The sequence below is a fragment of the Piliocolobus tephrosceles genome, chromosome X (genome assembly GCF_002776525.5).
Source record: "Piliocolobus tephrosceles isolate RC106 chromosome X, ASM277652v3, whole genome shotgun sequence".
Taxonomy (NCBI): domain Eukaryota; kingdom Metazoa; phylum Chordata; class Mammalia; order Primates; family Cercopithecidae; genus Piliocolobus; species Piliocolobus tephrosceles.
This window is the reverse complement of record NC_045455.1, coordinates 44079588-44092973: the sequence shown is the minus strand read 5'-3', so window position 1 is coordinate 44092973 and position 13386 is coordinate 44079588. Positions and strand designations below refer to the sequence as shown.

Genomic DNA, 13386 nt, shown 5'->3' with positions numbered 1-13386 from the left:
AACCCACTCTCCAAAAAAAAAAAAAAAAAAAAAAAAAAAAGAGCAAAAAGTTTACTCCAGATCAAATATGCCATTTTAATTTTATTTCCTAAGCTTGGAATATATTTCACAAATTTGAATTTAAGAGGTCTGTTCTAAATATCAATAGCTCAAAAATCCAGATTTTGGTCTGTTTTTGGCTAGATGTTTATAGGTAAATTTCATGGTAAAATGTTTCTATTTCATGCACAATTTCACTAGAGTTTCAAAAAAATAAAGGTGGGTTATGATGATAATTTGGATGATAAGAGTATTCAAGAAGATGAAATTTAGTTTGGTGTCTAAAGGCTTCCTATTTTGAGTATCGTGTACAATTCTGTGCAGTAATAAGGATTACTCTACTTTTAGAGGATTGCCTACAAAATAAAACTTCCCCTCTCCTTTCATGCATTTTATAGCAAGAGTTTTTAACGTGTCTTTATTTCCAGTTCATGTGGTGTGTAACATCAATCATTATTGGAAAGAGAGCTAGAAAGTGCCTCTAAAAGACAAAAAAGGTCATAGAAACTTCATATCATCACCATTACAAAAGTCAGATTAGGTTGTCTTTTCTGAAATAGATTATTTCTAAGACCAGCATAATGATCTTATGATCTACCTACTTTCCTTCCTTCCATCACAGAGAGAGTGGAGTGCAATAGCCATGTTAAATCACCATGAAACTAGTTGGGGTAAACTTTTAAATGAAATTAGGTATATAATTAAAGATTGGTATCTTATAAATATGGCATCAACTGATACTAGAAAACAGCCAAAGAACTGATATGATTTTTCATCTTCATTGAAATGGTAAGTATAAGGTCAAGGCAGAAAAAATGTTAATTTACAGTGAAAATAAGTGTTTGTGGGTTTTCTTGTCACTTAGCAGCCAACAGAAAAAGAATAAACAATGCATGTTTAAAACTCCAAAGAGTTTTTCCTAGATGATCATGACTTATGATAGTAAGGAAAGTGGTATACCTTCCATTGGCAATTTTAATATTTTTCCTCTAGTCCAAGAATTGATTTAGTATAAGTATTATTAGGGACTTTTATGTTTGGTTCTTATTGGGAAATAACCAATAACCACTTATCCAAAGGGTTTATTCAATGTCAAGTGAGAAAAAAGTAAAAAGTCTTTGGAATTATTTTTAATTTTTAATTTGAAAAGAAATTTGCTCACCTCAATTTCAAAACCCAATGATGGAATTATTTAATCATCATAATGGTAATAGCATATACATGTGTTGCCTCACCAGCTATAAGATGTTTTTTGTGTATATAACATTGAGAACAAGTCATTCTACATGGAGAAGTAGGTCTTGATTCTATAATCTAATGGTAGTCATTTAATACTGTCAAACAAGTAGAGATGCTATGACCTCACCCATGTATATTAGTTATCCATTTGCATTTATATGACATAGCATAGTCCAGAAATGAAGCAAACTACTACACACCTAAATTCTTCTTTATTTGGAACAAATTGTTAACTTCAGTTGTCCAACTTAGGCCCATTTCACATAAGTAAAGTGAATCCAGCTAAAATAAAAATATCTTTTATGCATCCAGTTTATCAGTGACCACCTTCATTTATTATTAGTAGTAGCAAAAGCAGCATTCTGGAAACCCTGTCAGATAGTCCAGCTAAAAGTAAAATTAGATATATAACCATTTAAAATGTGACTGTAAGAAAAATTAAATATATTCCTAGAAAAATCCTTATTTGGAAATGTTATAACTAGGAAAATGTCCTGAAAAAGTTTCTTCTCCTACTTGGACTGACTCATTAGTAAAAAGAAATTGATTAGAAAGTACAAAATAATTGTTTTTATATCTAATTAAATTTCGGTTTAAACTCCTTAAATCTAGAATGTATACATAAAAGGAAGAATTTTGCTTTGAAAAGTAACATTTTAATAGCATGAGAAAACTTAAATAGCTGCAAAATTTTGATAGCACTTTGGCTGAACTGTGAAGTATCACTGATGAATAATACTTTTTTTAATTTCCTAAGAATATCAAGGTACTAAATATGGTAGCCAAACAGGTGTTAACAGAAAGAAAAATCAAATTTGACCCCAGAAGTCTCCAATATTAAGGTTTGAATTGAGATCAGTTCATTCCTTTCCCATGGGGTAACTTGTATAAATGTAATTCTATAGTTTCATAAAAGCAGGTCAACTTTCTGTCCCTGGGGGTCTTTTGGCAATTTGAAGCATGGAAGCACTGTTCCTGGCTACAAGTTCAAATCTGCATGTACCATACTGTCAACAGTGTGTAAGAAAAAAAATAAGTGAACTGCAGACACATATTCATCTTTGATTACGGTACAAACTTATCAGAGCATTCTTAGAGGGTAAGAATAAAGGTGTCAGAAATGGCAATCATAAAATATTTTGAAACTATTTTACTTACTTATACTTTTTCCTACCAGAAGATGCAAAAAGTAATGTGAAATATTTGTATTTATGTAAATATCTAAATGCAAAGATGAACTTTTTACCGAATACTGTGTGCAAGGTTTTATAGCTTGTACAAAGTTTTTTTAATTCCATAAGCTTTAGATGAAGCAGAAACTTTTAAGTCATCACTGTTTTATAAGCATCTTTCTACATTGCAAAAAATGTATGCATGCTTGCACTCTTACCGATGACGTAATGACTTGACATATGCCATGGAATTATTGAGAAAGTAATTGATTTCAATTTAACTGGATCTTTACTAGGTGTTTTCAAAGACAATTATAGTCCACTGCAAGAAGTGGTAATACACATCTCCTTATGTAGACCTGCAGATTAACCCACTGACCTCATTCCTAACTCATCTCATTGATGGCAAAGCTTTTAGAACAGTCTCTTTTCCTTTATGTTATGAAATTGTTTTCCTATCATTTATTCACTGATTCTAAAGGATATGCTTGCTCTAAGTGCAAGAAGCAATGAAATAAACCAATAAAAGAAATAGACCAAGGGCATCAAGCACATTTAGTGTCATTTAATAATGTACAGATTCTAATACCCAATAGTTTACTATCTAATTTATACAAATAAAATAATTATTATACATACATTTTTAAACAGAGAATTTAAAGTACATCATCATAAAAAAGGTTTAGGAAAATTAAGCTACGTTTTTAATCACTGCCTTAATAACCGTATAGCCTTGCATAATTATATTTAAAATATTTAAGTATAAACTATTGTTTTAACTCTAACATTAATTCTATTTTTTCTGTTGCAATTCAGTAAAATAGGACCTGTTTTTTCATATATTGTTTCATGTTTTTATGAATTACAAAAAGGTAAAATTAAAGCCAACTGTATTTTCCTAAGTTATTTGTCCTATGGCCTTATATCCTACAGGTATGTATGTATGTTTGCATGTGTGTGTGTGAATGTATTCCTACACAACACATATACATGTATGTAAAGGCTTTTCTACCAAATGTATGACAATTATTTAAAGCACAATTATAGAGTACAAATGAGCTAATGCTAACACATATAAAAATAATCCACCACAGGGTTCTCTAAATTACTGATAAAAATTTTACACTTGTTGCACACACAAGAACATCTATCCTCATATAAAATGTGTGACAAGTAATATGAAAAATGAAAGTGTTCCAGCTTAATCTTTTAAAATCAAAAGGCACTATTTAACTGTAAGTTAATAGTTAAATAACTGTAAGTGTCTAACTCAAGAAGATAATATCATTTTGAAGAATCAAGTTAGATAAAAATCCTAAATTTGAAACATAAAATGGAAAGTAATACTGTTGAATGCATTGGTATATTTTAGCAGAACTATGATGGGTTCAAAGATTTGGTATACCTTAAGTGATTTACTTTTTTCATACATAAACAATATGTTTTTAAAATATAACACTATGAATAAAACAGCCCATTTACTGTTGCTATTAATAAAATATCAGGATACAGTTTCAGATTTTAACAAAATACTCCATCTGCCTGATAAGTGAATGTAATACAGTATTTCTTAGTTAACATATTCTAGAGATTTATTTTCATTGCCTTTACTTAAGAAATGACCAGTATCCCTTAAATGGAATTAATAAATATTTACTGCAAATGCTTCTATATGTTTCCATAAAATATCTCCCTTTCAACTAGCACACTTTCTTTCTTAAGATATATTTTGTTTGCCCTTGAAGAAAAATAAGGTTATTTTTTTCCTGTTGTAACTGGAAAGGCAATCTAATTATTTAGATACATTCGATACCATACAAATTCAAAGATCATTTAACACTGTGACTTCTTAATACTTCATGTTTACCACTCATACACCACTCATATACCATTCATATATGCTAAGGAAACAAAAATATTTCTCAATTATTCAATGTTACCAATCAACATCAACCAATATACTACGTGGCTTATTGCAGTATTTGCTTCATGAAAATCATGCTTTAAAAGTATATCCATTTTTTTTTTTTTTTGTCAAAGATATAGGCTATTTTCAAAATCCACTGCAGGATTCTTAAAAAGCTACTTACAGACAAATCAAAGTATATTTATTTATATTTTTCAAATCATAGAAAATATAATCACCACGTTGCACAAATTTTTCTCCCTATCTAACCGAAATTTTGTAACCTTAGACCAACAGCTCTCCAGTAACCACCATTCTACTTTCTGGATCTATGAGTAACCACCATTCTACTCTCTGGATCTATGAGTTCAACTTTTTAAAATTCCACATGTAAGTGATATCACGCAGTATTTGTCTTTCTTTGCCTGGCTTATTTCACTTTGACTTCCTGCTAGAAAAATGTAATGTATTCCAGGTATTGTATTCAACCTATATAATACATTATTATAGATGCTTCAGTTAAGTACTCTCTCTCTCTCTGTCTCTCTCTGCCTCTCTCTCTGTCTCTCTCTCTCTCTCTCTCTCTCTCTCTCTCTCTCTCTCTCTCTGTGTCTGTCTCAGTATCAATCACCACTCTCTAAAACTTTTTAAATAAGTAACTGGCTATTCAGTGTGTTGCTGTGCTTGTAGTTTACGACACTTCAATATACTTATAACAACAAAAAAAGACCTATTAAACAATGATATAGTGAGATTTCCAGTTTAATGAGTTGTCTTTGACAACTTCCAATCAAGTCACATACATTTAAATGTGCAGAAGAATCCCAGCTTGAAATCCTGGATCGATTCCAAGCCAATTTGGATCAGAAAGCAAAAGGACCACACCTTTTAAACAATGCAGTCATTGGCAAATTTAGTGTTCAATTTAGAAAGAATGAAAGATGAGTTTTTTAATGGGTGAATTTGAATGCTTTTCTCTTATAAAGGAAATCTATATCCAAATAAACCAATACATTTTAAATGCATTTGGTTCAAGGTCCTTGACTTTGGATCAAGTGGTGATTTGGGTCATTATACATGATGTGACATATATTTCTAAATTGGACATTTATCTGCTATTCATTAAACTGATTTTAATTATATCATTAATTTGAAAAATAATGACCTTTTTATTGATTGTTTAATAACTACTTTATAGTGGATTGAAAATTCTTTTCATTGTCATTTGTACATTTGTATATAAAGATTTTTAGCTGTCTAAAACTAGCAACACTGGACACACTCTTAACAAATTCTCAGAAACCGACCTAAAAAGAATAGGTATAACAAATAAAGTAATCCATCAGTTAATCTAATAATAACTAATTAGTGGACCAAATATAAATATCTTATCCTTGATATTCTAGTTTTCCAAAGCAATAATTTGGTAAACTAAGATACTATCCTAATGAAGTCATTCCTGTATGTGACATTTTCTATAAAGCAAATATCAGCAAATGAAAGTTAGTTACGAGACAGCCACACTAGCAAAAATTACTTTTTACTAGAAATATTTTTGGCAAATTGAAAAGACGGAAACAAGAAATTTGAACAAAATGTTTGCACATAGCCTCACTATGCCTGAGATGTACATTATCTGTGCAGATCAGAGCCTTTGCTATTACACTTATCTGAGCTCCATTAGGTGGGCTTTTAATTCATGGTTTTCTTCATTAAAAATTTAATTATTGAACATAACAAACATAATAGAGAAGGGTCTCCTTAATGCAGTCCCAAAGCCTGAAAATATAATTGTATTCTTAGCTAGAATATTCAAACTACATATACTATATACATATATTAATATACTACATGTAATATGTAGTATTTAGACACGTGTGTACACACACACACACACACGCACGCACATATACATCTCTCAAACTGGCCAATCACAATGCATTACCTCAGTAAGAAAATGGCACATGCTGACATATGCTAAGGTCATCCTATTTTTATAACAATTCAAACATAAAATGATAAAACTTTATCTTAATTACATTTTTAAATACCCAAGCCAATAATATCAATTTTTACATTTCCTGTTATTCTAAAGATATATAACGTGATGTGACTTTTTGTTGTTGTTGTTGTTTTTGGTGAACGAGCTGAAAAGAAAATACTTGAAAGATAATTTCAAACAAAGTTTAACTTTTTAAAAGAACCAAGTAACAAAACCCTTAAAATAAAAATGTTTAATGAAATCTAGATGACTCACCTGTACCTATTTAGAAGGCATAGTTCAAACTAATTTCTTCAGACAAGGATTCAAAGGGAGACAGTTTACCACCTGTGAGAGTTTAATTTCCTATTATATTTTGCAATAGTTGTTTTCTATGTTGCTAATACAATGCAATCTAAATGACTATGTTACTTGACTGACAAAAGCAATTGTATGAAGCAATTTAGTAAAATAACTTGGAAAGATAAAATAATACTAATTGATAGTTAAAACACAAATTGTTCTTAAAATAACAACTATTTGGTTGCACATTAAGCTAATTTACAACTGCTACTTATATTCTAAAAACAAAACATTAAATGAGAAACAATAAAGCATATTATGTTTTCGTAAGCTATTGAATCACACGTAGTAAATCGCCAAAGACAAGAGTGATTTATGCTCAAATCCTGCCAAAACTTTAGTCAATAGGGTGTCACATCTCAGGGAGTTCGGGGGTGTAGTGAGGCAAAAAGAGGGTGGCTAATATTTGTCCCAGTAATTGACATGAAATTTGAGTGAAATTTAGTAGAATAATCCAAAAAAAAAAAAAAGCAGATTTGGACTAAAATATGAAGATTTTAAAATCACGTGTCAAATGTGAATACCAGAATTTTTCTAGAGGAAAAAACCCTGTCGCGTAGTTTATTTTATATGACGTTTGAAGCTTCACAAAATAAAATATTATATGTGCAAATCAAATTTCTTACATCAGAGCATTAAACGTGGAGTTCAGAAAGTAAAGTATCATCATAACCATGTTCGCTTTTGACAAAAATAACTACGATGTTACGAGAGACTAACTCCCAGAAAAACAACAGGTTTGAAAGAGATTATCCAAACAACTTATATCCTGCAGTATAATTTGATTGAACAAGGTAAATTCTAGGTTAGAATATTCTTATATTTTATTCATATACTAGTTATTAAAGTGTAATTTGCTAACACTTTTAAAGCATACAGAAATAAGTTTTGGAACCAAGCAAACTTTCATATTTAAGCTTTAGTCTTATAATTATGCCCTATTCTTTTTGAAATGATATAAAATGAGACATTAAGCATTATTGGAAGCACTAATCTACTGCAAAACAAAAACTTCAAAAGCAGAGTCTCTCTTCATTTGAAGCAATTCTTTTAATTTCTCTGTGCAAAGTATTGTAATTATCTGTTAGAAGTGAATCTATATTTGTGTTAAACTTTCTATATCAATGCTTAAGTCTGTGTCATTGAAAAGCAGGCAACAGGGCAAATGTTAAATAAAGATAGACTGGTTCGGTTTGCCATCTTTTTCAAAACTCCTAACCAAACAAAAAAAAAAAAATAGAGTCAAGAATTGGAAAATATTTTGTACTTCTTACACTACAATTTCATTCATATATTACTACGGAAACATAAAATTCTTCTAATATTTTGTCCATGGATGGTATTTTAAGACAAAAGAATTCTGTTTTGTGAATATATGTATGCGCCCATAAAATACATAAGAATAACTGGAATCTACTTAAGTTAAATACTCCTCAAATCTAGAGTTACTTAGAACCTACATCACAATCTTGTTTGAAAGATCCTGAGACAAAATTATCTTCTTACAATAATGAAAGAAATGAATATTTTAGATAACATAATAAAACAGGGTCACTTTTTAAAAACCTGGATTCATGGAAAATTGAATCCTAACCCAAATCTACAAAAAGGGAACTGACTCATACAAACAGAGATTTGACCATGTACATAATTACTTTTCTTTTTTTGTTGTTGTTATTTAATGGTAAGCAGTTAATTAACTGACCTCTGTTGCAACAGCCAAGTTCATGCAACTAATGTTTAGTTTTAAAATAATAATTGGAGGAAGCTGATCAAGGACAGTCTTTGCCCTTTGACAACTTTTAAATATATTTCCTTATGTTTCTTTCATGTTTTGAGACCTTTATTTTTTAGCTTTACTGTCTAGCAGGTGATAGTCTCTTTTTCATCTCCTTGTGGTAATGACAGATGGCTTCAACATTTATTCTAGTTTTCATAGACAGCATACTAATGCAATAGCCCCAAGCAAATTAAATCCACTCTAAGGTTTGCTACTAACTTACTGAGAAACTTTGAGCAAGTTTATGAACCTTACTTTTCCGTAACATCATTTTGGTTCCTCAAAATCCCTGGTATCATGATTCCATGCTATTAAGAGATAGATATAGATTCTGTAAAAAGCTAAGAGTGCTAAGATCTGATGTTTCTCATTTTATATAAATTATAACATGTACATGTATAAATTATATACACACATATATGGGTGTATATATAGTACTTTTATATAGTTTCCCTTCTTGCTCAGCTTCTCTTATACTCTACATAAATTACTCCCTTAGCCTGTTAAGTAGCTAGAGGAAAAAGAAACCAAAGTGAAATAAATCAATACATCTAGGTGAATAAATAAGGTTCTTCATAGCAAAGATATAAACTGGACTTGAATGAAAAAAGTAATCAAAATTTTATAAATGCAAGATGCAAAACATTTCAACGCTTTCAAAGTTAAGAAATAAGACAATAATGCTTATTATAATCATTAAAAATAATAATATAAGGTAAACAGTATATTTGGTGAAAGGGAGTTCCATTACAAGTTCTCAATTTCTTCAATCAGTGGCAGAGTTAGGAAAATCAAGGTAGGTATTTGCAACTAAACACCTTCTCAAGTTAATGACTACAATATTGCATGTATTTAAGTTAGAGTAAGCTTTTTTTTTAGTTGACATATGATCAAATTCAATACTAAATAAACAAACTTACTGCCTTTAACTTAAAAATAACTTGAAATAGGGTTTAGAGCAACACATGTAATTGCAAATTATTAAGGCCAGGTGATTGAAACATAATTACAGTAGTGATGAGATATTTGTGAAGAGATAAACAGTTCCACTGGATTTGACTTATCTTGGCTCTGCAAGTTTAAACTCCAGATCTGTTGTTAACCTCAGGGGGGAAAAAAACTTGAAAAAAAATTTAGTTAATAACTTTAAGAATATTCTCCAACCACATGGTGAGGACTTAAAATCTAGGAAAAAATTCAGGGAATAAATCAAGTTTAACACTGATTATAACATTTATTATAATGCAGTCATTGAAGGAAGTTTTCTCCAGCAATTTTGTGTGTTTACGTATGTGTATGTGAAATGGACTTTAATTATCTAGTATCTAGTGTGTTGTAAGAAACACATAAAGAGGATTCCGAGGAGAGTAGATGTTTGATTACTAAGGAGAAAAAAATAGTAGCTCTTCACCAATTTACTGGATAGGCAGACAATTTTATAACTATCATATCTGAACTAGCTTCAAATTTCACCTAGCTTTCTTCGTAACTCCAGAACAATTTTTCTGACCTGATTCAAATAGTTTTAATATAGATTTGGGGCAAATATTTTATATTCTGCACGACCAACAACTACAATTATCTGAGTAAATGACATTTAGTGATCTTGCTTCTGCAACCCCACTACCCCCCATCTTTACTGCCACCTGTCCATACATTTGGGCGCGCGCGCGTACACACACACACACACACACACACACACACAGCATTTACCCCCAAATAGTCGAAGGTTCAAAGCCCAAACACACCCATGTCCTGTGGAACGAAGGGTACCTAAACACGGAAAAGAATTTCTGGCTAGGTCAGGATAGGACTTCGAATCTTTTTCGTTTCTCAGCCTTCTGGGGCACTAAGCGAGAAGTCTTTCTCCATGGAAAAAAGAGCTAGCGCTTTTTCAACACAATTTCCTTGTTACACTTCCTTTCCACCTGAGTTTCCCTGTCTCTGCGGGGGCACACACCAACTCCGCTCCTTCTCTCAATCTTCAAACTTATTTGGAGGGTACCGAAGTTTCCGCGCAAATTTTGCGCGCAGTTCCTACGTGCCCGGTTCAGGTCTTTAACTTTCCCTATTCTCTTTCTCCCACAATCCCACTCTGAACTTTTGCCTCTGCACTTCCTTGCAGCGAACCGTGGGGACAAAGCGGAGCTGTGAAGGGGGTGGAATGATCATCTCTAACCCGAAACTGACAAGTTGCCCCACTCCCGCCCCCTCTCGGTAGATCCTCCCCAACTGAGCGTTCATTAGCATAAAACTGGTCTGGCTGGGGACCGGTCCCGCCGCCTCCTCCGTGCGCGCGCTTTGCTGGGCTGGGGAAGCCAAGGAACAGAGTATCAGGCCCGCTGAGCATCCCAGTGCAAAGTGTGCACCTGCTCGCTGCTTAAGCTACTAACCTTTAAGAAAAGAAAAGAGAAAGAAAGAAAGAAAACACACTTTGGAGAGAAAGAGGCAGAGAGAGAGATCGAGAGAGAGCGCGCTTCGTGGCTTTCCTTCCTAATCTCTCCAGTTCAGCTTCCATTGAGTCTCGGGCACTCGGTCACCTCCCCCTACCTAAGAAAACCTGCTGGTTGCCCTCGCATCTGCCCCGGGGCCACCGCACCCCTTTATTTCCTTTGCACACGCACTCATTCACACGCGGACACACGCACACATGCGCGAACACACAGACCCCTCCCCTCGACGGGCTTCCCCTCCGGGCTTCGGAGCTCAACTCCCCGGAGCTCATCCCCCGGGATGGCCCCGCTCTCTCAGCCTCGCGGGTCATTTCCCTCCCGACCTCCAAGTGCCCTCCTCCTTGGGTGCTGGCCTGCTCCCTCGCCTTTCCCAGCGGGCCCCTCACCCGGAGCGCGTCTCCCCGCTCCCGGAGCCCTGCAGAGCAGGTCACGACCTCCCCCCGCCCCTGGGACGCCGCTCGGCGCCACAGATCAGCCTTGTCGGTGCTGGGAAGCGGGCGGTGGAACCCAGGTCCTAGGGAGCGCACGAACGCGGACGGCAGCGCTGAGAGGGGTCTCCAGGCGCCCGCGCGCCCGGGGCAGGGTCTATGGCTCCAGGAAAGACGCCTTCCTCCTCCGGTTCGTCCCCTCCGCCCCCAGGCTCAGCTTTTCCCGCGTCCCACAGCAGCCCTTCCCCGGGACCCACTGGGCAAGGGGCGGACCGGGCCGAAGATCGAGGTCTGGCCAGGGTGAGGTGCCAGGTTCTCAGGGGTCGGGCGCGGCTGGCCAACCCGGAGCAGGGAGAGGAGAGGGCCCGCGCTCGCCGGGGCGCGCGGCTCGCGGGCGCGCAGAGCGAGCGGCGCCGGGAAGGGAGCGAGGGTAGGGCGAGCAGGCGGGTGGGAAGGGGCCCGGATGGCGGGGGCTATCCCCCGCGACTCACCTTGCGTTGGTGCAGTCATTATAGAGGGTCTCGAAGTCCTTCCTGGAGATGAGTTTGCAGCGGTTCACTCCTGGCTGGATGGCGCCCAGTCCCCTCAGGATGCGAACCTGTTCCACATTGCACACCACCGGCGTGATCTCCAGCCGCTTCAGCTTGGTGTAGACCGTGTGCAAGCCCCCCACCAAGTGCTTCAGGAACAGGTCGAAAGCCTGGGGCAGGCAGATCAGCTCGCAGCCCTCCACCGTGAAGGAAGCCACTTTGGCCCCCCTCAGATCCACCATTTTGCACTCATTATTCTGGGGGGTGTTTTCCACTGGGGACGGGGTTGAGTACACGGGTTTCCCGGGGAGGGGGCCGCAGCTGCTGCTGCTGCTGCTGCTGCTACTACTACTGCTGCTGCTGCTGCTGCTGCTGCTACTGCTGCTGCTGCTGCCGGTGTTCGCGTTGATGGGGGTGCTGGAGGCAACGCCGCCGCCAGCGCTGATGCCGCCGCTGCCGCCGTTGCTCGCGGCCGCCAGGCTGGGGTTGCAGTTGCTACCACCGCCGCCGCCGCCACCGCCGCCTCCGTTGCCACCGCTGCCGCCGCCGCCTCCGCTGCCGCCGCCGCCGCCGCCGCCGCCGCCGGTGGAGGTGACTGTGGCCGCCGCCGCCGCCGCCGCCGAAGCAATGGGCTCCGGGCGGAACAGAGTTGGCCCAGAGGACGCCGGGGGTCCGATGGAAGGAGCCGGAGACGAAGTCGCCGAGGAGGTGGAGGTGGTGGTGCCAGAGGAGGAAGCAGACGTGGAGATTGGGGGTTGAGGGGGGACCAGCTGGGTCGGAGGGATCAAAGCCGCCGGCACAGCCATGGTCACATATAAGGGGAAACAGACGGAGGAGAAGCGAGGGGAAAAGTTGCCACACACCCCGGGGAGGGGAAGGGGAAAAAAGGGGGGAGAAGGAGCGAGAGGGCCAAACAACAACAACTCCAGGAGAGAACGAGAAGGAGAAAGGGAGAGAAGCGGGAGAAAAGGAGGTGAAGGTAATAAAGAGCGAGCGCAGGAGGGGCGAGCACGAGAGGCGCTCTGGAGAGAAACGCACAAAAGTGTCCCGCAAGTCGAAATGCGAGTCCTCTCCGGGGGCTGGGATCGAGGGCTGGTTTGGGGGGGAAGGGGGGAGGGTCGGCTGTTGTTGTGTGGGTCCCGTTCTAGCACAAAGTTAAGGATGAAGGTGAAAAGGAGGAGGTTTGAAGGACTTGGGCTCTCCCTGGCAAGTACATTGATCAAAGATTGAGAGGGGAATGACAGAGAGAAAATGAGCTGAAAAGTGCAGGCTGCCGGCTGGACGAGTTGTTGTTGTCACACGGTGCAGAGGGGAGGAGCTCCGGAAACTTGAAATACCCTTTGAAGCCGCAAAAACCTCACTCACTAGTATTAACCCAAATTATCCAACCAGGAACTCGGAGCAGAGACTCCGAGAGCGCGAGACACTGGAAAGGGAGCGTGCGAGGAAAGGAGGAGGGGAGAGGGAGGATACGGAAAGAAACTGTGGGAGGGAC

General features: G+C 37.8%; 1 protein-coding gene across 2 annotated transcripts in view; it reads right to left on the bottom strand.

Moving 5' to 3' along the window:
- Nucleotides 1-13175, bottom strand: part of DACH1 (dachshund family transcription factor 1) — a 433898-nt gene extending 420723 nt beyond the window's left edge. The window contains exon 1 of one of the 2 annotated variants that reach the window (XM_023186484.3): nucleotides 11853-13175. In XM_023186484.3, the coding sequence (XP_023042252.1) occupies nucleotides 11853-12697 (845 nt within the window). In that variant the 5' untranslated portion in view covers nucleotides 12698-13175. The remainder of the gene's footprint in view (nucleotides 1-11852) is intronic. The other variant, XM_023186494.3, reaches the window with a different exon arrangement.
- Nucleotides 13176-13386: the final 211 nt, after the last annotated feature.